The following is a 25,226-nucleotide window of genomic DNA, read 5'->3' on the forward strand; positions in this document are numbered from 1 at the left end:
TTTTCCCATCCATTTCCATGGTCTTCACTAAGTTGGATCAATGTTGTCTTTAGCTCTTGGTGCATATAACTTGGTATTTGAGGAATGAATTAAGTGATGACATTTAGCAGACAAAACACTGATATTCCTCAGTTCTTCATTCTTAAATTATTTTTTAAAAAATCTCTCTACTTGCTCTCTTTTAAAAAAAATATTCAGTGTAGTCCTTCCATCTACTCCACCCTTGCGTAAATGTCTTATCAGGTGGTGCCTTGTGTAATAGCATGCTGCTAGGTGAAACAATTTTTTCCTTATTTTATGCAAGTTAGAACTTAAATCACTTTCATGGACTTCTTACTTTTCAAAATATGAGGCTTTAGTCTCAAGCTTGATATGCTTCTGATTCATTTTTTAATCAGGATTCACACATGATTTAAGTAATCAGCTTTTTCAAAAAGCCTAAACTGGCTGGAATTCTGCATGATGAATTCTGTTTGCAGGTGGATTTGCAGGGTATCACACTGTATGATATATAGTTACAGTATACTATCTGTATTTTTTAACTTCCAGTAGAATTACAAATCCAATTGTGAAAGAGGGGGGAATTAGATGATTTTAAAAAAATACTGCAGGGGGAGGAAGAGTTAAATATCATTTATCCCAAGGATTCTGTCCACATTCAGTTCTTTCTCCCTGTTCCATTCTGCCTGCTTTGATGGGAAAATAAATACATTTGGAAACCCAGTAATGAATCTCTTGCCCAATATCCAATTTTCCCCTTAAATGGGCCCCTGTCTAAAGTAGCTTTGGTTCTAAAATAGTTTTCTGGAATTCTTTGGAAGGCTAAGAGTGGTTTCACTGAAGCACTTCCTTAGCAGAAGACACTTTGTTTTTCTTTATTGCCAGTGGGCCTCTGAAACGTACAGCCCAAGGGTATGTGGTCTGTCCACAGGCCCAATAAGGATTGTCAACTACTTTTGTTGAATGAACACACCTCAGAATGCTCTGCAACACCCAAGAGTTTTATAGTTTACACACAAAGGTAAGAGGAATTCCATGAAAGTAGAAACTTTACATTGCAGATTTAGCAGCGCGTGCAGAATCACAGAGCTATTATTCCACTTTAACTGCCATGGTTCTGTGCTATGCAGGGTGACTAAATGTCATAACCACAAAGGAGGACAAGACACTGTAAAACATAGGACATTCAAGAAGAATGTAGGATATTACAAAATAAAAGCTAAAAACACTCATATACTGTATATATTCATGTATAAGTCTATAAATTTTAGTCAAAAAATTGACACGAAAAACCTGAGTTTTTGTGTAAGTACTGAACTTTAACTCTTATACAGTCGGCCCTTCTTAGACATGGATTTCTTATAAATAGATTCAAGCATCCACGGTTTGGAAATGTTCCAAAAAAGTATAAATTTCAAATATCAAACCTTGATTTTCCATTTTTTTTTATAAGGGACACCATTTTGCTATGTCATTAAATTTAATGGGACTTGAGCATCCATGGGTTTTGTTATCCACGGGGGATCTTGGAACCAAACCCCAGCGTATAACAAGGAAAAGGAAACCATCCCTTCGTGAAAGGCAAAAATGTAATAATAATAATAATAATAATAATAATAATAATAATAATTTGCATTCCACATTTTCACAAAGGAATCAAAGTGGATTCCAACAGTATAAATAAAACAAACAATTAAAAATTACAGTTTAAAACCCCCAAAACCCCAACCCTTCCCCCAATCATAAAAACAGTGATCAGCCCATAAAAAGAGATTAAACATCAAAAAATTTAAAACTGTCCAATAGGAATACACTGAAATTTCGGGCAGATTAGTGCAAGAAATGAGTCTTCCTCTAGAGAAGGGGGGGACAGGGGTGATGGCATCAATCAGTTTTGATATGAGTATCAATAGAGGTATCAATAGTGGGGGAGGCAACTCTAATGGATCTCATGGTCTGGAAAGGCCTGCCAAAGAGATTCGTCTTAATAGCCTTTTTAAATGGCGGATCTCGTCCGGCAGGTCGTTCCAGAGCCTGGGAGCGGCTGATAAGAATCTGTCCTGAAAGCACTGAACCACCTCTGCTCTCTCATCCATCCAGCCTTTAGTGGAGCACAAACAGTTATGCCTGCTGGAATTTTGTTCTTTGGCATCATTTTCCTTTGCTTCATCCTAAAGATCCTTTGTCACATACCCTTAAATTTTACCCTCGACTTATACATAGGTCATATCAAAATCTATAATTTTAGCCCCGAAACCTGCCCTCGACTTATACATGAGGTCAATTTATAGTCGAGTTTATATAGTACAGTCTGCCCTTACCTTACGGAGGGGATCCATTCCAGTCCCTCCCCCCGCGTAAGGCAAAACCACATATGCTCAAGCCCCACTAGATATAATGGGACTTGTGCATGCTGCATGGCCGTGCACGTGCGCCACAGGCGCACACACCACTCTCCCAGCAGCTTCCATGTAAGCTGTAAGCTGCCTATAACAAGCTCGCGTATGGTGCAAGCTCACTGTAAATATAAATACATGCTTCTTAGTCATGCTCAAAATGGAGGACATTTTGGAATTCCTCCTGGACAGAAGGCTGAAATGTGGGATCCTGGGGTTTTACAAGGTCTCCCTAAACTGCCAAAGCAAGGATGCCAAAGCACAGAGCCATGGCAGGTCAAGTGGAATCGCAGCGCTGTAATTCTATACTGTGAATGGGCCCAAAGTCACATGCTTACCTGAGTTAAATCCCATTAAAATCAGTCTCTAACTTGAGTAGATAGGTAAAGAATTGTACTCTATACCTATACTCTGTATTCTGAGAAGATAGGTATAGAATTAAAAAAAAATAAGTAGTGTATTTCTTTCCTTTTTCTGAACTACCCTTGACATGGTGTAGTTCACTGGTAAGCAAATGGCACCTAAATTGCACCCACTGATCACCCAAAATTGGCATAAAAGCACAAGTGAAAATCATAGCACAATAGAAGCAGGGAAGGAGGTATTTAATGGATTTTTATTAACAAAAAGAAATGGTTTCCAGACAATCTTCCATGGGACAACAACAGAAGAGTGATAGTGTTGTTCAATAAGGCCAAAATGAGATGAATGCATTGCTATGATCCTATAATGCCATGGTGTGATAAGGCTCTTAATAACTCCACAGTGGCCAACTGACAAATCTCATCAAGCACAGCTGAAATGTTGGGGAAAACATAGGCTTACATAGAGAAGATGACAATTTTTAAACCTCCTGTATGGACTTGTTTTGGTGCCCAGTGCTTCTCAAGTTATTTGATGTTGGGGGGACTGGCAAGTTTTCCCTCCCCATATGCCAAGGACTAGCACTATATTTGTGCCCATTGGCTTTAACTATTTTTTTCTTTCTTGGAAACCGACATGGTCTGGCAGCCAATAGTTTATGGACCAGCGCATATCCATGGACCACTACTTTGAGTAGCACTTCATTAAACCAGCTTAACTGGTTAAAAGTGCCCTACTGTAGGTGGGGGAAGGAAGAAGGCCACAGACAAGGTAGTCATGAAAGAATTACAGCACTGGAGCAATTGGCTGCTCCGCATCAGCAGACTTTTGTCTGTTTTTCCTCACTACTGTTGTGCAACCAGTTAAGAAGGGCAAAGAAATAATAACTGAATGACTTTTGAGAGGCTTACATGCCATACATCTGGAAGCACCTTTGATAGGCAGTAATAAATGAAATGCTAGGGAACCAGCATCCATGGGAACTATGCGTTACGGGATATTTGTAATGGAATAGCGAATGTGTTAATTTTTCATTATATGTTGAAATTTAATATTCATTATAGGTGGATTTTAGATTCTCCTTCATGATTATCCAGATGAAAATAGGATGGATAATTTAAAAACAAGTAGAATAAAGGAATGGCTGTGTTTATGAGGTTTTCAGGGTCTTTCATTCCAAGACCACCCCCTAACCCCAAGTTAAACCATTCCTGATACTTGTGAAAAGCCACAGAATTAGAGGCTTTCCTGGACCAGTCGGACAACTAATTTTCCTGGTGTGAGTTTGCTTTAGGTTATTGGAGCAGACGTTTGAAAGAAAGGTCAAAAGTTTCTCATCATATGAGTCATCTCTCAAAAATGCCTATTTTCCCTCATAAAGAACAATAATTGAGCAGTTTTAATAGCATAGATTTTCCAGGCAGTGATGAGGAAAGGTCATCCAAGAATGTAGTAAACCTTGTGCACTATGGATTAGGACGTGGGTGGCTTTTACAGGATCAGTGCCCAAAGTAAGCGTGAGTGACTTTGGGCAGAAGTTTGGAAACCAGGGAGAACATTCTCCAAGCAACAAATACATAGGATTAATCTACCAGTATGGTAGTGGTGTTTTAAAGCAGTATCACAACCACTATCACCATTGTTCTCTATGTTTGATGTGTAAGCTGTGCCTGTGAGTGACATTGTACAGTATATGTTATTAGAGTGGCAGCACCCATACATGAGAGATGGATCCGCAGGCTTGGGGTGACCATGACGTTTGCAAAACTGCAAATAATCTTAGTACTATTGTAAATTATATTTGTATGTAAATAGAACAAGAGTATTTGTTCTATTTTATTTTATTCAGATACTTGAATACTGTACGTGCATTTTAGTATATTAGCTGGTTGAGACGATTTTGTAGAACTCCCACTCCCACTTATACTTCATATTACCACATGAGGAACTGCATCAATGTTGCAGCATTGATGCATTATATATTGAAATTTAATATTCATTATAGGTGCAGCATTAATGCAGTTTGACACCTCTCATGGCTCTATCCAATGGAATTCTGGGCTTTGTAGTGTCATGAGGTATTTAGCCTTCTTTGTCAGAGAGCTCTGGTGCCACAACAAACTACAAATCCCAGGATTCCATGGGATGGAGCCCTAGCAGTTAAATCTGTGTTAGACTACATTAATTCTGCAGTGCAGAAGCAGCATTGGTTGCAAATAGGAGCTAAGCCACTGATGGATACATCACTGCTATTAATCAGATGTAATTCCCAATTGATCTCCCTCATTAACTTCAGCAGAGAAGGAATGCCTCACTACTACTCTTTGTGAAGGTTCAAACATTTACCAGCAGGGACTGTAGGTTAGAAACAATTATGAAGTTTACACCAAGGGCAACAGAAGTGTGAATATGGAACAACCAGTTCCTTCAAAACAGGAACAAAGCAGTCCAGCCTTACCATTAGCCAGACTGAAGTGGCTGTCTCAGGCAGAAGATTATAAATGGCAGGAAAAGTCCACAAATTGTTGGTTATCAGATTTTTACTTCTTTACACAGAAAGAGACACTTGTGGCATTTTATTTTTCATGGGCCAAAATAATTTAACAAACATCAGGTATTGCATGCATTTTGTCTTGCGTTGGTAGATATCCTTTGCTATTCTACCTTAGGCAGCAAAAAGGCCACAGGTGAGCCAGCTATGAAGGAATCATCATCATCATCATCATCATTATTGTCATCGTTTATTATTTCTTTCCCACCTCTTCCCTAGGCTTGGGGGAGGGTATAAGGTAGAATAAAACACATAAAATAATTGAAATACTGTTAAGACATATAAACATAGGGCACATTAAAATTAAGGCACTGACTTCCTTTAGTCTATTCTTACCTGAAACCTAGCTGACATTACAGTACCCCTAGATATCTTGGAAAATCTTTCCAGTAAAGCGTACCTGCCTTTAATATAATTGGAATGAAAGTTCAACAAAATGCTGGCATTTATTCTTCCCTAGCTAATATTCAAAAGTATTATTTTAACATATTTATTTGAAAGGAATAAAAAGATTGGCAGTTATAGAGACCTAATGGGGTTTTAAATGTTTGATAAGAACTCATGATGTAAGGTTATTATTTTATTATTATTAAAGATATTCAGCAAAGGCCTGCGGGATTTAAAATGCACAAGTAAAACTAATAACAATAAAATATCCATGGTGGATGAAATTAAAAACAAACAGATAAAACAAGAACAATGCACCTATAGATGTCTACTCAGAAGTAAATCCCATTGAGATCAGTGGGTCTTCCTCTATCCCAAATGTGTTTATAGGACTGCACCCAATATTTAGAGGAGGTAACTCAATCGCTCCAAAGCCTTTTGGAAAAGAGACAACAATTGCTGCAGTTTATTATGATAGGATGCAACTGGACTGCTAAGTGTGCACTGAAAAAAAATAGATAGGATCAGTTTGTAAAAATATGTGACTGTATTGGGTTAAGGCACAGAGTATTAAAATATGATTTACAGTAGTTTAAACTGACAGAATTATAGTGGATATTTTCCTGCGTGAGTTACAGCTGGGTGCAGTCTTTTGTGGTTTAGTCTGAGTCAGTATCCTGAACAGATTTTTATTTTAGAAAAAAAAGGTTAATTCCTGTTGCCATTACCACAAGAATGTGAGTCAGATCCTCACTCCCTGAACAAAGCTAATGGTTAGCGTTTCCCTCTGCATCCAGTAGAAAGAACTGTCCAGAGCAGTGAAGACAGATTTATTCTAGGTCAGAATGAAAAAGGAACAAAAGAATATTTTGTTTTATGTCCATTATCTATTATATCTCATTTGAACTATGACACAAGGTTTTGAAAGACTCAGTTCAATGCAATGCATAAAAGCCAAGGTTGTATTAAGACTAACAAGAAGATTGGGGACATTTGAATACTATTATTTTGGTTTTGCATATTTCTGCTGGAACCTCTGTTTTCCATGAATTCTCCACATGAAAAAGGCACTTGTCAAATCAATAATAAATTCTTCGATAGTAAATGTCAACCTTTCAAAACTATCATATTTTTAACAGCGGAAACAATGAACAGTGGGGGCTTTAAAGTCCCGTAGATGGTGTGATGAAGAACTCTTGATGTAGTCCAAAATTATTGTCACTAAAGTCAAATGGAAAAATTGAGAGCTAATTCACATTATTCTTACAGGCATGACCCACAATTTTACTTTGGCCCAGAGCAGAAGGACAGGAAAAAGCAGCTCAATCTTGCTTTTTCTAAAAGTGGGTCAAATCCCTGCTGTTTGCAAGGCCCGCTCCCAAGGGAGGCCAAATACCCACAAGCAGACTGCACAGCTCAGCATCAAGCCACACTGCTGGGTAATTATTTACACCCCCATCACACATGTGCACTGTTGCACAAACACACTGCCTGCAACCTCCAAGTACCTGCCACGTCCACCTAGATGCATTCCATTGGATAGCCACCCATTTGATCAGCCACGCAGTTGCACGTGTAATGCTCTGCCCATACAGGGCATGAGTGCATCAGTGTGCAAGTGATACATTGGCAAAACACAATAATAGAGGCTTCATATACATGCCCCCCTTCTCCCTGTTTCACCCCATGCCCCTTGTTGGACTGTCTGGTTTGTATCTGTTGTAATTACATCCATTGGACTTGTCGCACTTTCATTTTGTTTGCTTTGCTGCAGCTCCACATTGGAGCTAGGTTGTTTATATTCAGGGACAAAGATGCACATTTTCTGAGCTAAGCTACTCCAGCTTCTTTTTGCTCCAGTTTTGAGCCCCTAAGCACAGCTTCATTTTGGTTTCCACCCACTTTGGAAAAGTTTGTCATATAAACGCCGTACCTTCAAAGCAGCTGGAAGCTGCTTTATTTTGCCCATCTGTTTCAGCCCTCTGACTCTGAAATTAAGTTTTTTCCCTTAGTCTGGGTTTAGGCATGAGTGTGGCAAAGGACATAGGTTCGTAGAAGCTACTATGCATTGAGTGAGACTATTGGTCCTGCTTGCTCAGTATTATTTACACTGCTGCTCTCCAGGATTTGAGATTAGTCATTACCATCCCATCCTGGAAATGCAAGGTATTGGACCTGTGATTACATGCAAAACAGGTGCGCTATCTCTTGAGTTATACAACATACAGTACCACATAAGATTGTTTGTGGTGGCTAAGCTTAAATCAAGGTGTGTCTCCAGCAGAACACTCAAAGAGCAGCAACAATGCAGAAATACCAAGATATAGACTTCCAAAACATGTCAGCTTAGATCAGGAGTGAGAATCATGCAGCCCTCCAGCCCCAGCAAGCATAGCCAGTGGTGAGGAATGATGGGAATCACAGTCTAGCAGAATCTAGAGTACAATGTGGGTCTCTTTCCAGACTTAGACAAAAGTTGTCAAATAATAATAATAATAATAATAATTTTTATTTTTACCCCGCCTTTCCAATTACATGATCAAGGCGGCTTACAAAGAAATGCAGTTGTCAACATACTGAAACTCACAATATCTCTGTTGTTGTGTGCCTTCAGGTTGTTTGCAACTTGTGACGGCCCAAAGACGAATCCATCATGGGGTTTTCTTGGCTAGATTTGTTCAGAGGGGGTTGCCTTTTCCTTTCTCTGAGGTTGAGAGAGTGTGACTTGAACAAGGTCACCCAGTGGGTTTCCATGGCTGAGTAGGGATTTAACCTCTGTTCTACAGAGTCATAGTCCACCATGCAAACCATGACACCACACTGGCTTTCAAAAACATATACAGTAGGGAGACCTTTTTTTTTTTTATAGTTGTTATATTTTAAAATACTATGCATATATCTTGGCTAGTAGTTCTATCAACCGTAAGGTCTGAGATCTGCTCAAGGAGCCCTTCCCAGCAGTGAAAACAGTATGGTGAGTGCAAATATGGGAGAGGGCCTACCAAAGGTGGATCATCAGTGGTGCAATTGGAACAAATGGTGCAGGGCCCTCAATGGTCCTCCCCAATACCCTCCAACATTTCACAGATGAAGACCAGGACATGTGGCCAAACAATATGAGAGTGTGGTCATGACAGCCCAAGTTATTAATGGGGAAGAAGAAACAATCTAGGAGAGATTGCAGCTGTTTGCGTTTTCCTGCCTCCTCCTCTCCCCCTCCCCCCAAGTTAATTTTGCGCTTGGAACTCCGTTTGCAGCAACTGAAGTAATCTGAGGACAAAGTGGGGAAGTGGGAGAAGGAGAGAGGAACTGGGAATTTTTTAAAGCACCTGGAAAAGGAAGACAATAGAAGATTAATCAGGATAGTCCTTGCCAAATCTGGACACACAAACACAGAGAATGAATACACATGTTTCTTGTATTGTGATTATCTCTGCAAAGAACCCCCTAGAAGGGTGGTGCTATAAGTAATGAGAGCATTTGCAACCCACTGGAGTCAAATTTTCCAGCTAAGGACTGAACGAAGAGTTGGGGACATGTTGGGGTCACTGCTTCCCAGACTCTGGTCACCAAATTAGACCCAGACAGTGGAATACCCAGAACTGTTCCTTCACTCAGGCCTGAAAGGGGGCACACACATGTGTACGAAGTGGGTCCAGTTTGGATCCTAACCATTTTAATCTGTCCTTGAAGCCTTCTCTGTGGAATGTCTTCTTTGATGTCAATCTAAAATATGATTTTGAATTAAAGGTTTTGGGAATCAAATACTTTTATCCAGTTTGTTTCTAGACTGTAAATAGTTTTAACGTGATTTGAACTGTATTTTTTTATTTTACAATTTGAACTTTTACATTCCTTCAACGAATTTTATTTCACACTGTACAGAGATCCTTGGATATAAGACAGGATATAAAATGTGTAATAAATAAATAAATAAATAAATAAAATTTTTAAAATAACACTTTTTTCTTGGTTGCATAAAAATAATATTTTAGCATCTTATTAATGATATTTTCCTATATTATTCAGACAACTGATATTTTTATTATTATTATTTCTAGATGAAAAAAAGAAAACTAAGAAAATTGACAGTGAACTCAACCCTGTCTGGAATGAGGTGACTTGCTTTTATTTTTGTTTTTGTTATCCATTACTATGAAAATGAGCATCAAGGGGACAATAAACAGGGTCAGCCCTTCCATTAGTCAAAGTGACGTGGTGGCTTCAAGTACCTAATTTTGAGTGTTCATATAGACAGTCAGAAAATTGTTAGCTATTTAATAGGTCACTTAGAAGTTGTACAGACCGCCCCTATCTTTGCCAGATCAGGGTCGCGGCAACTGCACGCCATGGCCCAAATCTGGCCTTTCCATGGCGCAAAATGGAGCCAGCCCTGTATTATCTAGACGCAGAGCCAGAGGAGTGCTATGGTGCTATGGCTATATGGTGCTCCTTTGGTGCTGCATCATCTAGATACAGTGCCAGAGGAGTGCCATGATGCCACTTGACATGTGGTGCAGTGCATGGCATCACGCCGCCCTGGGGTGGAATTGGGGCATGAGTCGTGTGAGCACACCACACCCCAACTCCACACCCAGGCCGGCCTTAATGGCCAGTCTGTTCAGCCTGTTACTGACAGAGATAGGGAAAGTATGTGTGAGCTTTTCCGCTTTGTACTAAAATAATATTTGGGTACTGCATGCTCAGTATCCCTTTTCCAAAAATCTGAAATGCTCTAAAGTCTGAAATTTTTGAGCACCATTATGATGCTTTGAGGCTTTGATTTTGGGATATTTTGGAATACAAGTAGCATATTACATACTGTGTTTGCAAGGCTGGAGAGAGACACCAGAGATGTGAGAGTGGAAATGACATGAGGATCTGTGAAATGGTGGGAGGCATGGATTCATTCCAAGCACTATGCTTTGATTCCTGCCATTTCATAGATCCTCACAACTCTCTCCATCCTTGTGTCTCTCTGCAGCCTCACAAATACAATATAGGTACATGCTATGCTACTTGCATTCCAAAATCCAAAAAATAAAAATAAAAATATTCCAACACTGAAATACATCTGGTCCTAAGCATTTTGGATAAAGGATATTCAATATGTATAAGCATCTTGACTTCCTCAGGTAGCCAAATGTTGAAACAAAACCCACAAGTGCTGCCTACAGCCTGTTCTGTCTGTGTCTTTGTACTGAAAAACAGAAAATCTGCAGGTCCTGTTGCTGAGTTTAAATACATAAGATAGGGAACAACATTCATATTTCACCTCAATGAAAGATGCAGAAGTTCTGTTTCAAGTGATATATTGATCTTTTCTCTCCGTTCCATCATGTCACAGTTTGTTTTAGTGAAATTTCCTGTACTTAAGAAGATGCTAAATATGGCCAGCAGCTGTGTAAATAAATATGAAATGAGACTGAGTTGAATATGAATACCTTAGCAAACATGCTTCACCTGAGGCATGTTCATTGCTCACTGAAATCAAAGGGAAAGGGGTGGGGGCTTCTCATTTATTTTTATTGTTTGCATTGTGTAGAACTGTCCTCAGTTTATATTTCATCTTTACCTCTGGTCCCAAAAACAACAGATTTCAAAGGTGTGGAGAAAAAATAATTTTTAATTTAGCTAGGAGGAGTGAAAATTATCACCTCACACATGTGTTCATTGACAATATATCTGTGTTATTGTTGTTGTGATAGTTTATAACCACTGTATTCTATTCACAGCAAAGTGTGTAAAATGTACTTAATATGTATTTATATATATTAAATATACTGGTATATGTCATATTTGTGTGTGTTATATGAGGCTTTCAGATTTGCTATTACTATGTATTTTAAAACATGTTAATACAGTGTGCCCACACCATATGTGACTTTCAGAGAATGGTTTGTGTGCCTCTGGCGCATGCGCCTCACCGCACCTAATGCACGAGCCCCATGGTTTTCAATGGGGCTTGAGCATATGCATGTTTTGCCTTACGCAGGAGGAGGGGGTCTGGAATGGACTCATCAGCTCCCATATAACTCAGTAAAAATAAGAAGCCTCTCCTTAATCCAAATAGTGTATATGATTTGAGTTAGATCAAAAATACTAACTCCATGAGAATTCTTATTGACAATGCTTCAAAACACACTGCATAAATAATCCAGTTTGAGTTTGCTTTAACTGTCCTGGCTCACTGCTAGGAAATCCTGGGAGTTGTAGTTTATTGTGGTACCAGAGCTTTCTGACAAAGAAGGCTAAATGCCCCACAAAACTAGAATTCCTGGAATTCCCTAACATTGAGCCAGGACAGTTAAAATGGTCTCAAACTGGATTATTTTTGCAGTGTGTTTTGGACCAAAGTGGAAGCTAGAGAATAATGAGCTGGTCCTCAAGGTGGAAAACCTTAGGTTCTTCAGATGTTCTGGCCTACAGCCCCAGAAAACACAGTATGGCCAAGGCCAGTGATTCCCAAACTCAGGCCTTCCAGTGTTTTAGACCTCAGCTCCCAGAATCCCAAAATGGCTGCAGAGATCTTGGCCAACAGCCTGAGATTCTGGGAGCTGAAGTCTACAATACCTGGAGGACCAGAATTTGGGAATCACTAGCCTAGGTTAAATGGCTGTAGTTGTCCAAAGCATCTCGAACATCAACATTCCCCACACTGCCTTAAAGTTCGATTGTGTCATTAGAAGACTTCTGCTTTGTAACATGTGGTTTTAAGTTCAAAATACTACCTAGCACTATTGCATTAACAGCCATGGTGTTGTCCTATGGAATCCTGGGATTTGCAGTTTAGGGCAGCATATTTAGACTTATCAAACAGAGAGATCTAGTGCCTCTGCAAACTAGAAGCCTCAAAATTCCACAGGATGAAACCATGGGAATTAAAGTCACCACCTTGGATCTTGTGCTGAGAGAAAGGCAGGATAATAAATAAATAAATAAATAAGAATAATAATGCAATGATTATTTCGTGTGAATGGCCCCAGGTAGTCCAACACTGGTGAAGTTAAGCAGTTGCAGTTTTGGCAGTACTCCATTAAACCCGCATTCAGTTTGACTCCAGTTTAACTACCATTGCTCAATCTATGGAATCCTGGAAAATGTAGTTTTTTGACACTTTTAGCCTTCTCTGTCAGAGAGCTCTGGTGCCGCAACAAATTATAGTTTCCAGAATTCTACAGCATTGAGCCATGGCAGTTAAACTGGTACCAGGTTGGAATATTTCTGTAATGCGAATGCAGCTTTAATTCTTTCTGCTTGATTTGCTGCATTTTGAGTCATTTTGCCTCTGCTTGCATGCAGTAAACAGTAATCTACATGATACTAGTGTCTGCATATATTCTTAGGTATGTTTAGCTATAGAGACTACAGTTTCTGTGCAAACAATTATTTTAACTGCTACTTTAGTCCTGTGATTAAACCTGGACCTTCAAAAGGAAAAGGAGTTCTGTACATAAACAATCCACATGGGTGTTGGACATCTTATTTTAAAGTGGCATTCCACTTCACAGAAGCTTCCAGAAACTCAGTTCTCGAGGAACATGCATGCACCTTGTTTGGATGTTTAAAAGGAGCAATTTTGTCACCATGGCAATAGCAGCAAATTTGGCAGCAATTGTTTTTGAATGAGATACAGTTCTCAGAAGTTGCCACTCCTGATGTAATGTTTAATTGATTGTCAGATGGCCAGATGAAAAACCGTGCAGAGTTTTGCATGATAAACTCTACCTGTTGAAAGTCTTCTCTGCAGTTATGAGAATTGCAGCACCAGTGTTCTCTTTTTCAGCTGGCCACAATGACTGTACACCAGTTCCCCAGAAAGTGTAAAGAAATGTCACAACAGTCCAATACATTGGAACACTTAATAAGAAAGAGTGATTCACAACTGAGTTCTATAGAAATCAGTGGGGGTCTGATTCAAAAGTCATAATGTGCAGAACAGGCCTGTGCATATTTATTTAGAACCAGTCAGTACCCTGAGCAATATGCATGTCCAGTGGGGCTTATTCCTTGGAACATATAGGGGGTATTCACACTTATTTTTTGTACTGAAGTGATGCAGATCTATGTTTATGGCGATCAAATCTCTCCAAGGCATTTTAACCCGGTCCAGCATTCACATTGGGGCCATTTCACATCAGCATGGTTGTGTCCCATGACTGGGAAAGATCCCAGTGATCCAGATTGATTTGGTAACGCATTTGCACTGCCAAAGATCCAGATCACTTCGGCCCTAAAAAAAAGATGTGGTTAGGTCTTTTTTCAATGCAATCCTTTTTTTCAATGCACTGGGTTTTTCACCGCCCACCGCCCACCCCCACCCCCGGCAAACTGTGCTGGTGCATTCAGGACAGGGTGAATGTTGCGGAAATAATACAGTTTCACATTGCGTTATTTCTGTAGTGTGAATGGGCCCATACATTGTTTTTGGTGAGACACAGATCCAAAACACACTGCAGAAATAATCCAGTTTGAGACCACTTAAACTGCCCTGGATCACTGCTAGAGAATTCTGAGAACTGTAGTTTCTTGTAGCACCAGAGCTCTCTGACAGAGAAGGCTAAATGTCTCACAAAACTGCATTGTGTTTTGGACCCTAGTCATGTCTACGTTTTAGTAGATTATTCATTGAATGTCCATAGAAGTGCATCTTTATACAACCAGTAATACAGCATCTATACTACAGAATCAATGCAGTTTGAACCACTTCAGCTGCCATGGCTCATTATTACAGAATTCTGTGATTTGTAGTTAGAATCCTAGAGTTGGAAGAGACCTCAGTGGCCATCGAGTCCAGTCCTCTGCTATGCAGGAATACACAAAACACCACTGACATAGCCATCCAGTATCTGTTTACAAAACTCCAAAGAAGGAGAGTTTTGTGAGATATTTAGCTTTCTCTGTCAGAGAACTCTGGTGTCATTTGTTGTTAATGTTAACTACTTTCACGCTGATCTCAGTTCATGGTGACCCTGTGGATATCTCCAAGATTTTCTGTCTTCCATTTTTTGGTCAGATCCTGTAAATTCATGCCATTAATTATCCATCTAGCATGTTGTCTTCCTCTCTTTCTACTTCTACTACCTCTCCTAGCATTATTGCTTTTTCCATGAGTCATGTCTTCTCACGATGTGGCCAAAGTATGACAGCCATAACAAACTACAAATCCCAGGATTCCATAGGATGGAGCCATGACAGTTAAAGCAGTGTCAAACTGCATTAATTTTGCAGTGTAGTAGCAGCTACTCTCTGAACTGGCCCTGAGGAAATTGACAATTCTGCACACACCCCGCGTGTGAAAGCCTCATTTTCGCTTGTGAAAGGATCGGGTCCAATATGAACTTCCTGTGGTTAATCCGGATTCTGATCCGGGGTAAAAAATAGTCTGAATGGCCCCTGAGGCTAGTATCTGAGCATACATGCATAGGATTGCATTGATAAAGCAATTTCAAGTTAGATACCTACACCGAAATAGTCATCAGATTCTTACATGACCATTTACGTACTATGTAGCACCATAACTGTAGTAAATATGTAGTACTGTAGTTCTAAATGTGTAACTGTAGGGCCCGGACAGACAGGCCAAAATGAAGCTGCTTCGGGTCAGTTTGGAGGTAGTATGCTGTTTAAATGGCACTCACATCTTAAGAGGCCAGAAGCTGCACCAAAGCTGCGCTACAGTCCTTAGGGCTGGAGCGTGGCTTTGGCATGCTTCTTAGAAAGCGTGCATCATTTAAACAGCATACCTCCAAAGTGACCTGAAGCAGCTTTATTTTAGCCTGTCTGTTTGGGCCCTGGAGGTGCAGTACACACCGCCCCAAAGGGGCGGCCTGTAAGTGCCCCTTTTATCTCCAGGTTGGGAGCAGGGCAGCCTCACCGTCAGCCCTATGGCCCCAATCCTGGGGTTTTCCAGACCATGCCGCTTCTCTGTGGCGCAGAAAAGGAGTGTCCTTCATGCCCCTAGACACCCCGGGAGCCAGAGCCATGAGAGAAAGGGGCTGCCCGGACCCTTTCTCCCGGGCATCATTCCCACAGCTGTTTGGTTGCTACGGGAACGATGCGGCATGTTCCTGGGGCAGCACGGAGACGTCACACATACACCGTGTCATTTGGATGCAGCGTGTGTGTGATGTCATCATGACGGTCACTCCGCCACCACGTACTAGGGTTGCGGAACATGTGGACGCTCTGCTCCTGTGGCTAGGGCAGTGCAAAGCGGCAGTCTGGACCACGCTGTAGATCATTTATTTGTAACTGCTCAATAGGATTCAACTACAATTTGCATGATTGTAATTATGGTGCGGTACAGATTGCCCCTGCAGAGGCAGCCTGCACCAGCCCCTTTCTGCACCAGATTGGGGGCTGGGCAGCCTCACTGGCAGTCCTGTGGCCCCAATCTGAAGTTTTTCCAGACCATGGAGAAGTGGCCCAGAAAAGGGGTGTCCTTGGAGCTTCATGCCCCTGGACACCCCGGAGCCAGAGCCAGGAGGAAAAAGAGGTGGCCCGTTCTCTTTCTCCACACATCGTTGGCGCGGCCATTTAGTTGCCATGCCAACGATGCATGCAGGGCTGCACAGAGTTCCTTTCCGCACCATTGGAAAGGTGCAATAAGCACCCTCCAGCGGTGCAGAGATGATAAAGGCATGTTGCGTCGTTTGGACACGGCGCGTGGGTGATGTCATCATGGTGGCCCCCATGTGGATGGGAGGCCGCCATGACTATGCCGCCACCACGAACTAGGGTTGTGGGGCATGCAGTCGCTCCACCTCTGTGCAACCCTAGTAAGGGCCCAGGCCGGTCTGTACCGGCCCTGTGTAACTGATTTTAAAAAATGTTTCAGATATGCATTCCTGAATTGGTTTTCATTGTTTATATATCTAAAGCTCTAACCAGCTTTAGAGGCAAGTTGAAGACCATATTGTTTAGGGAAGTGTTCCCAGGGAGTCTGTGATTGTGACCTGGTTGTTTTGATGCTTGACTCAATGTTGGATTTTGCTGTTTTAACTTGTTTTCTTATGATGTTTTTAATTTGTTGTTTTAACTTCTAGATTGTACGCCATAGGCAGGCTTTTTATATATTCTTGATTTTACTTGGTTTTGTACTGCGCTGTGTACATTTACGGCACTTTATAAATAAAGCTAATAATAATAATAATAATAATAATAATAATAATAATAATAATAATAATATCTGTGTTGTGATCAGTAGCTAATTCAGTTGTAACTGTTCTATTAATTCCTTTTGCAGATTCTTGAGTTTGATTTGAAAGGAATACCACTGGATATTTCATCATCCCTGCAGATTATTGTGAAAGATTTTGAAACAATTGGACAAAACAAGTATGTTGAATTTAAAAAACAACAACCCAAAACTCTTTGATGCATTTATTTTTCAGTGCAATTTGCTTTGAACAAAAAGGAAAATTTTAATTTTGAATCCAGTTAATTTTTAGCCAGCGTGGCATAGTGGCTTGAGCTCTGGAAATTAGGATTCAAATCTCTTCTCAGACTTAGGCACAGGACAGGACAGGACAGACAGGCCATTTGTAGTGTGGTGGCAGCATAGCTAGAGTTAGGGACTGCGCAGCAACTGCACAGTCCCTAACTCTAGCATGTCGTGGTGGCGCTATAATGGCGGCGCCCCATGTACATGGGCACCACCATTATGACGTAACGGACACATAGTATCCACATGTCACGCCGCGCCAGTTATGTCACAAGTGCATCATTAGCACACTCGGATGTAACTGGCATGGCGGCAAAAGAACCCGCTTTTTGCAGGGAATTAAAACGTGGACAAAGCAAAACTAACATTCTTATTAAAGTTGAAGGAAATATTATCAATTTTTTAAATCAGAATTTCCCCAAATTTGTAAATTTTGAATTCAAGTAGAGGACAACAACATGAAGAGAGCTTTCTCCCAGTAAACCTCTGTGAACAAGGAAGAATAATGACATGAAGAAAAACTGTCAGCATCCTGAATGAGCATCCCCATAGAAAAATAAGAATGCTATGAATATGATGTGTTTCTACTCCTGCTTTAAAAAAAAAAAACCCAACCCAACATTTGTAGTGCCCAACATAGTATTGACACAGTGCACTCCAGAGAACATGTGTAATAGAGCAAGGTGACTGTGCTTCCGTGAGACTTTACATGGAAAGCTAGCACACTAGCCTGAATATACTGTCTTGCCCTACCCATCATTGTGTATTAACTGGGACTGGGCTGGGATGTATTGTGTTCCCTTACTTGCTAGGAACACACATTGAGAAGCTGAGGTGTTGTGTCATACCTTAAGGATGGGGTGTGGTCCAAGGAGTTTCCTCCTTATCTTTTAATTTTTAAACCAGAGGTGAGGACTGTGGAGCTGTCCATGTTTTGTTGAACTCCAACTCATCACGATTGGCTGTGCTGCCTGGGGCTTTTGGGAGTTATAGTCCAACAACATGCCACACAATTTCCATTCTTGTTTCAACTTCCCATTTCAACCAGGTTGCTTCTTCTAATGAGGTGGTTCCCAACCTTTGACCTTCCATTTGTTTTAGACTTCAGATTCCAGAGGCCCCAGCCAATTTGGCCAACATTTCAGCTCAGGAATTATGGGAATTCAAGTCCACCAAGAAACATGTTATTTTTTATTAATATATGTTATTTTTTATTTTATTATATATTATTTTTCAACCTCTGGCAGAAGTTCCTATAAAAGTGTAGCAAAAATAGGTCAGAAGATTTTTAATTTTTAACAGACTTTCAGAGAAAATTAAGCTACTATTAGAGATCCTGCATAAGTGAATTTGAGGGAAATAACTTCTAGGAATGATGGCAAAGCTGTTTAAGGTATATAGAAGATAAGGAACCTAACCCAAAAAAAATCACATTTGATTACATTCATCAAAAAGAGCTGGAAGAGAGGATATTATAATATGGGAACTTTTCTTCAGCATATTTTGCTTTGGCATTGGAAAAAGTGTCTTTGAATCCCATTTTGGGAGAAAATTGGGATATGAAGCCTTCTGAATAGCATATTCCGCTTATGAGTGAATTATATGAAAATATGCTGGGTGTAAAGACATCTGGTGAAGAAATGTCTGTCAGGTTCAAGCATCCTAACCAAGTAAAGGACTACAGGCAAACACGGCCTCCATTGTTTTGTGTATTTCTTCATTTTTTTTAAAAAAAACTCTTTTGTAGAGACAGTGCTAGAGGCATCATAGGCATCTATATATGTGGGGTGGTTGTGGTGAGACAGTCATTCATTTGAATTGTACCCTGACCTCACTCATAGAAATTCAGGGTTCTTATGTAACAATCTTAGATAAACACCTACTATATATACTTGACTATAAATCGACCTCTTATATAAGTTGAGGGCAGGTTTTGGGGCCAAACTTATGGATTTAGATACGACTTGTGGATAAGTCAAGAGTAAAACTTAGGGGCATGTAACATAGGATGATGCAAAGGATGAAGCAAAGAAAAACATTGCCAGAAAAGTCGAAGGCTTTCATGGCCAGCATCCATAGTTTTTTGTGGGTTTTTCGGGCTATGTGGCCATGTTCTAGCAGAGTTTCTTTCTGACGTTTTGCCAGCATCTGTGGCTGGCATTTCTGAAGATGTCAGCCACAGATGCTGGCGAAACATCAGAAAGAAACTCTGCCAGAACATGGCCACATAGCCCAAAAAACCCACAAAAAACTATTGCCAGAAAACCTACAAAATCCCAGCAGGCATAACTGTTTATGCTCATACTAAAGGCTTCATGGATGAGAGAATATAAAGGGGGTGTGAGTTCTTCCAGAACAGATGACATTTTGCCTTTCACCAGGGGTGATTCCTTTTTTAAAAAAGTAAGAATTAAAGTACAGTATAGTATGTACATTGACCCATGGATAAGTCGACTCAGGTTTTTGGAGTCAATTTATGACTAAAATTTATAGATTTATACATGAGTACATATAGTATTATTAAAATCACAAACTAGCTGAGTTGCTCAAAATCTCAGATCTAAAAATGACAGAAATACAGGTGCATGCCTACAATTGCAAATATCTAAAATAACAAATCACAAATATTTCCGAAAATGCCATAAAAGCTACAACCACAGCAGTCAAAAATAGATTATATACTTGAATTATGTACCAAAGCTTGCACAGGTAGATCTGTTTTTAATTGGTGCCTGAAAAGCAGGAGTATGGGGGAGAGCTGGATCTTTAATAGAAGGGAGTTCAATAACCACAGTGCCACCACCAAGAAAACCCTGCCACATGTAGTACCCCTGTGAGACACATGGCTCAGTGCACATGTTATAGTTAGAGCAGATATACACTTTTGGGTCCGAACAGACAGGTCAAAATAAAGCTGCTTTGGGTCACGTTGAAAGTATGTTGTTTAAATGACACACACATCTTAGGGGTCCTTAGGACTCGAGTGTTGCTTTGGCATGGCTTCCTGCCTCTTAGGACGCATACATCAATTAAAGAGCACACTTCCAAAGTGGCCTGAAGCAGCTTTATTTTGGCCTGTCTGTTTGGGCCCATAGTTGGATTTAATGCCATGGGCCCACCCTTTCTTTTAAGGAAATCAAAAAATGAAAGAGCAAAGACGGTTGTTTACTTAGTGATTCATATGTTTAAAAATGTGATCCCAGAACTGAAAAACCAAGCATTTCCTGCAAGCAGTTTTCCATTTCTTTCACTGTCACTCTTTTTTTAATTCATGATAAGGAAATTGAATACATTTTTTGCTTAAAGCAAGTAAATGCCAGAATGTATACTTTCTGGAAGAAAACATTTTAATGCATTTCTAGGCTTTTAACCCTTAAGGATAGACATGGATTAATTGTATCTATTGTTTTGATATGCTGAATACGTTTACTGTAAGATATTTGTTACATAGTCTGACAGCAGAATCCTAGATAGGTGTGTATTAAATAGGCTCCAGCATCCTGGGCTGCAGCCAGAATATAGGATGGAGACAGGGATTATCACACACTAAATCATTGCTGAATCGCCAGCTGCCATCAGCCCAGGTCCAAGCAGTGCTCCGCCAGCGCTTTTTAGAAGTTGGAAAGTGCTGGTGGAGTGTGGCTTGGACCCAGGCTGATGGCAGTCGGCAATTCGGCAGAGATTTAATATGCAATAATCCCTGCTTCCATCCTGCGTCCTGGCTACAGCTCAGGAGGCTGGAGCCAATTTAAATTGCCAAGCAACGAGTGGGAAATGTGTGGCCCCACAGAGCCTGGACTGCAAATCTCAGAATTTATCATCATTGGCTATGTTGGCTAAGGCAGCTAGGATTTGTGGCCCAATAACATCTGGAGGGCTGCACTTTGCCCATCTCTTGTCTAAAAAGTAGAAAAAGATAGAACTTGTAATGTCTTGGATCACTTAAGGAAGCCTATAGAAGGAAAGTTTGCACTCTAACCACAGCTTCTGTCCCATCCTAATTGTTTAGAAGTACCCAAAATTTTCCACAGACGCTTCAGAGCTGTGTACATAAGGCCAGTCCTACCATTAGGCAGAATAAGGCAGTTAACTCAAGCAGAAGATTTTAAATATCATGAAAGGAGAGGAACTTATTAGTTACTGTATATACCCATGTATAAGTCTAAAATTTTTAGTCAAAACATTGACCCCAAAAAACTTAGGTCAACTTATCTACAGGTGAATGTAAGTACTAGCCTCTCTGCTTTCTCCAGTGTGGTGCAATTTCTGTGATTCTTTTGAATGCCTGGATGGGAAAAGAGCAGTGAAGAGGAGGACAGTGCTTCTTTTAGGCACTCCAGGGATGGGCTAAGCTCTCACCTTTTGTCACTCTATTTAGAGAAAGAGATGGTTCCTTTTTTATATAAGAATTAATTTACAATACTTATATTGACCCATTTGTTACATTCCCCTAAGTTTTACTTATCCATGGAACATATAAAAGTTCATAATTGTGGCTCCCAAACCTGTCCTCAAGTTACACATGAGGTCAGTTTATGCACAAGTGTATGTATATACACTATTTTTTCTTCCTATATTTTTACCACCAGATATAGGGGAATGTTTCATGGGGGATTTTCTGTCAACATGTGTCAAAATAACCACTGGATTTGGATGATAAACACTCAGTTGACTCAGTCCCAAGCAATGACTTAGGGTGAACCTGAGGTACCTTAACTAAACTTATTCTGGTCAACTCTTCTCTTCCGTTCTTATATAGACTTCTTGTGACACTGTTGAAAATTCAGCTAGCCAAAGCAATAAACCTCTATGGCAGGGGTTCTTAACCTTTAGCTATTTTTTTCCAGGGAGGGCAGAGAATCCATGGACAGGACACATTTTTTAAAAAGTTGATTTCCTTTCTATTACATTGAAATCTTTATTTAAGTGAATGGGAAAAGGAGTCCCTAGGTTTAATCAATTTCTCAACGGTGCCTGCAATCCCACCCTAAGAGCTATTCCTTTAAAACCTCTAATTGGCTATGATCACCTGCATTCAGAGTGTATGACTGTGCTTCAGATCTCAGGTGCAGGCCTTTTCAGGCATGTGCGGTCCAGAAAGAGAAATTCAGATACATATTCATGAGATCATAAAAAGCAGGTAGATCCTTATCTGAGTTCTCAGATAGGCTCAGTTTAGCATCTGTGAAAGGATTTCAAGTGGTTCTTGTTTTTGCCTAAAACCAGATCTGTAGAACAGGCCACTTCTGTGTTTGGAGATACCGTGTTATTTGCATTTCACATGATGACCCAGTTCTGATCATTGCAAATATTGGTTCTTTTATTTATGAGTGGGGAGTTGGCTGCCAGCTATCCATGCAAAGTATAAATAATAAGTGAATAAACAAAAGCTCCTGGGAATAAACAAAAGCTCCTGCCACTCCCATTTGGACCTCCTCCACAAAACTTATTTATATATTTATTGGCAGTAGCCAATAATTATCAGGTGCTGTAGGCTATATTTTAGAGGAAGGAATTAGCAAAACCACTTCTGAGTATTCCTTTCCTTCCAAGAAAACTCTATGAATTTCATGGAATTGCCATAAGTCAGTAGGCATCTTAGGACTAGTCTACACGTAAATGCATTATGAGAATTGCTGTAGATTTTCACACATTTGCATCAAGACTTCATAATCTTCACTCTTCTGTACAAATTTGCATCTATTTGCCCTCCATCTGCTGAAAATGCACACTCATGTGAATCTATGTGAAATAGATAGACAGCCACACATTCAATAATGCACATTCTCGCAAATACTTGCTGATATGCCAGTAAAAAACGTGACTGCTTTTTCTGTGGAATTTATGGAGTCCCCCCCTGCCACAAAAATTCTGTGTGGCTGCATTGCAGTCTATTTTAATACAATGAGGAGTGTTTTAATCGTGTAGGCAAGCCCATGAAGGCACATACACACACAGTTATAACTGGATTTGTTAACTGAGCTGAGATGGGCAGAAGAGGAAGGCATAACCTGGCCTGCTATCCTAAGCCAAAGGGTTCCAATGCCTCACCAAAACTACAAGCCCAATGGTTCTATATGATACAGCCACGATAAGCACTTCCAATTTTGTTTGAGCTTTATTTTAGGGCGATTGTTGGTCTGGGTGGGGGGTAAGATGAGGAAGAGACCCAGCATGGCATAGTGGTTTGAGTGTTGGGGTACAACTCTGGAGACCAGGGTTTGATTCCCAGCTCAGCCATGAAACCTACTGGGTAACCTTGAGCAAGTCACATGCTCTCAGCCTCAGGGAAATGCAATGGCAAACCTCCTCTGAACAGATCCCTATGACAGGTTCATCTTAGGGTCACCATAAGCAGGGACGTAGCTAGGATTTTAGGAAGGGGGGTCCAGACTAAGTGCCACCATTATAATGGGGCTTGGGTGCGGCGGCGCAGCAGCACACACCATTCATTTTTCTAATGGATGGGGGGGTCCGGACCCCAAGAACCCCCCCTTGACTACGTCCCTGCCATAAGTAAAAAATGACTTGGAGGCACACAGCCACAACAAAACACATTAAATTAGAGAAATATGTTTTCTGCTTTTCATGAACTGCCTCACTGGAAGCTTGCCCCCCTGCCCTCATTTTCTTCCATCTTTCCTTTTTTAATTCAGCAGGGCTCTCACAGGATAACTTTATAAAAGTCAAAGGACATTGACATTTTATCCAAACAACAAGCAAAGGGAATTCCATTCCTATTCCTGCCACTTTTCCTTACTCCCTGAGTTTGATTTTAGGAGAATAAACTTTGCAAGATGTTTCCTTGCCGCTGTGTATTGCCAACAAACTACTCATTGCTCTGGCATGTGTCTCCTGGTTTCTAAAGATGACACAAACATGGCATATTTTTCCACTTCTCAACAGAACTGCAACTTGCTTTGACTTGCAGAAACCTTATCCTGCTTTAAGATCAGTCCAAGTTTAATGTGGAGTTAATGCAGCAGAGGCTTCCAGTTACTGGGGAATTTTTAAAAGCCCTAGCTGTCTAATGTTCACATCCTAGGAGCAGAAGACATGTGCCATGTGAGTCATTGCATGGCTGGGTTTTCCCTTGTAAGGAAGACATCTGTCTTCTGTTACGCATGTTTGCTTCTTGGCATCTTTTTTAATTTTTAATTTTAACTTTTAATTTTGCTAAAACATTTTTCTAAAGTTGCTTAAAAACTACTATTGAACTATAGTTGTGGGAGCATATATTCCTCTACTTCATATTTCAGAATATATTTTTATGTACAGTAAGTGGAAGCAGGCTACTCCAGAGTTTGTGTAAACTGATTATATTATGTGTGTGGGAAGAGAGACTCAGAGTTGCACGCATATTTTCCAAACGTTTAATAGCTTGGTAACCTAGCAACAAAGGAGAAAACTGGAAGTCTGGTCTTTTTCTTTTCTTTTTAAAAAAATAGTCATTATTCTGCAATGAGTAACAAATATGAGAACTTCTGCAGCTTTTGTGCAACCCTGAGCCTATGTATTTGTGATTCCAACTGTCAGCTCACCCAGACCCGTGATTTGTGTCAAATTATATTACAACATTTATTGTTGCTTCCCAGTGCCTCCCATGACTTTCCCATCTAAATGCCTTACTGAGTTCTTTTTAAAAAGCTCCTTCAATGAAAAGGCAGTCCATTGGTTGGCTGCTTGCCTGTGACATTAGATGCAAGTGGATTCAGCCCCCAGAGATCCCCAGATGTTTCTCCAGATTGTCGTAATCCTGATCAAGTCTCTACAGTGCTTCTTTAGTTTTGTCTTATATGTTTTAAAATTCTTTACAAATAGAGTGCTGAAGTGATAGGCTTTTCCAGATTGGTTCAAAAAAGATTCTTGTGATAGAGTTCCTTGGGTTTGTTGGTTGTTGTCTCTTCAGTATCCTCTTGTTCCATTCTCTTGCAGGCCTGATTCTGAAATGTGCACTAGTGTTCTTGTTCCATATTTTATATATATATATATATATATATATATATATATGCATGCAGCACTTAGTTTGTTGAGGTGGCAGACTTTGGAGGGGGGAACTGTATCTCCAATAAAAATTATCCCT

The 25,226-nt window shown here is 40.2% G+C and overlaps 1 protein-coding gene across 4 annotated transcripts in view; it reads left to right on the forward strand.

The window, feature by feature from the left end:
- The window catches only part of MYOF (myoferlin), a 119,575-nt gene that overhangs the window by 1,392 nt on the left and 92,957 nt on the right, over nt 1–25,226 (forward strand). For all 4 annotated transcript variants that reach the window (XM_042457123.1, XM_042457124.1, XM_042457125.1 and 1 more), the window contains exons 2-3: nt 9,759–9,814; nt 16,946–17,037. In XM_042457123.1, coding sequence (XP_042313057.1) covers nt 9,759–9,814; nt 16,946–17,037 — 148 coding nt within the window. The remainder of the gene's footprint in view (nt 1–9,758; nt 9,815–16,945; nt 17,038–25,226) is intronic.

This window comes from Sceloporus undulatus, chromosome 3 (assembly GCF_019175285.1).
Source record: "Sceloporus undulatus isolate JIND9_A2432 ecotype Alabama chromosome 3, SceUnd_v1.1, whole genome shotgun sequence".
NCBI classification, from domain to species: domain Eukaryota; kingdom Metazoa; phylum Chordata; class Lepidosauria; order Squamata; family Phrynosomatidae; genus Sceloporus; species Sceloporus undulatus.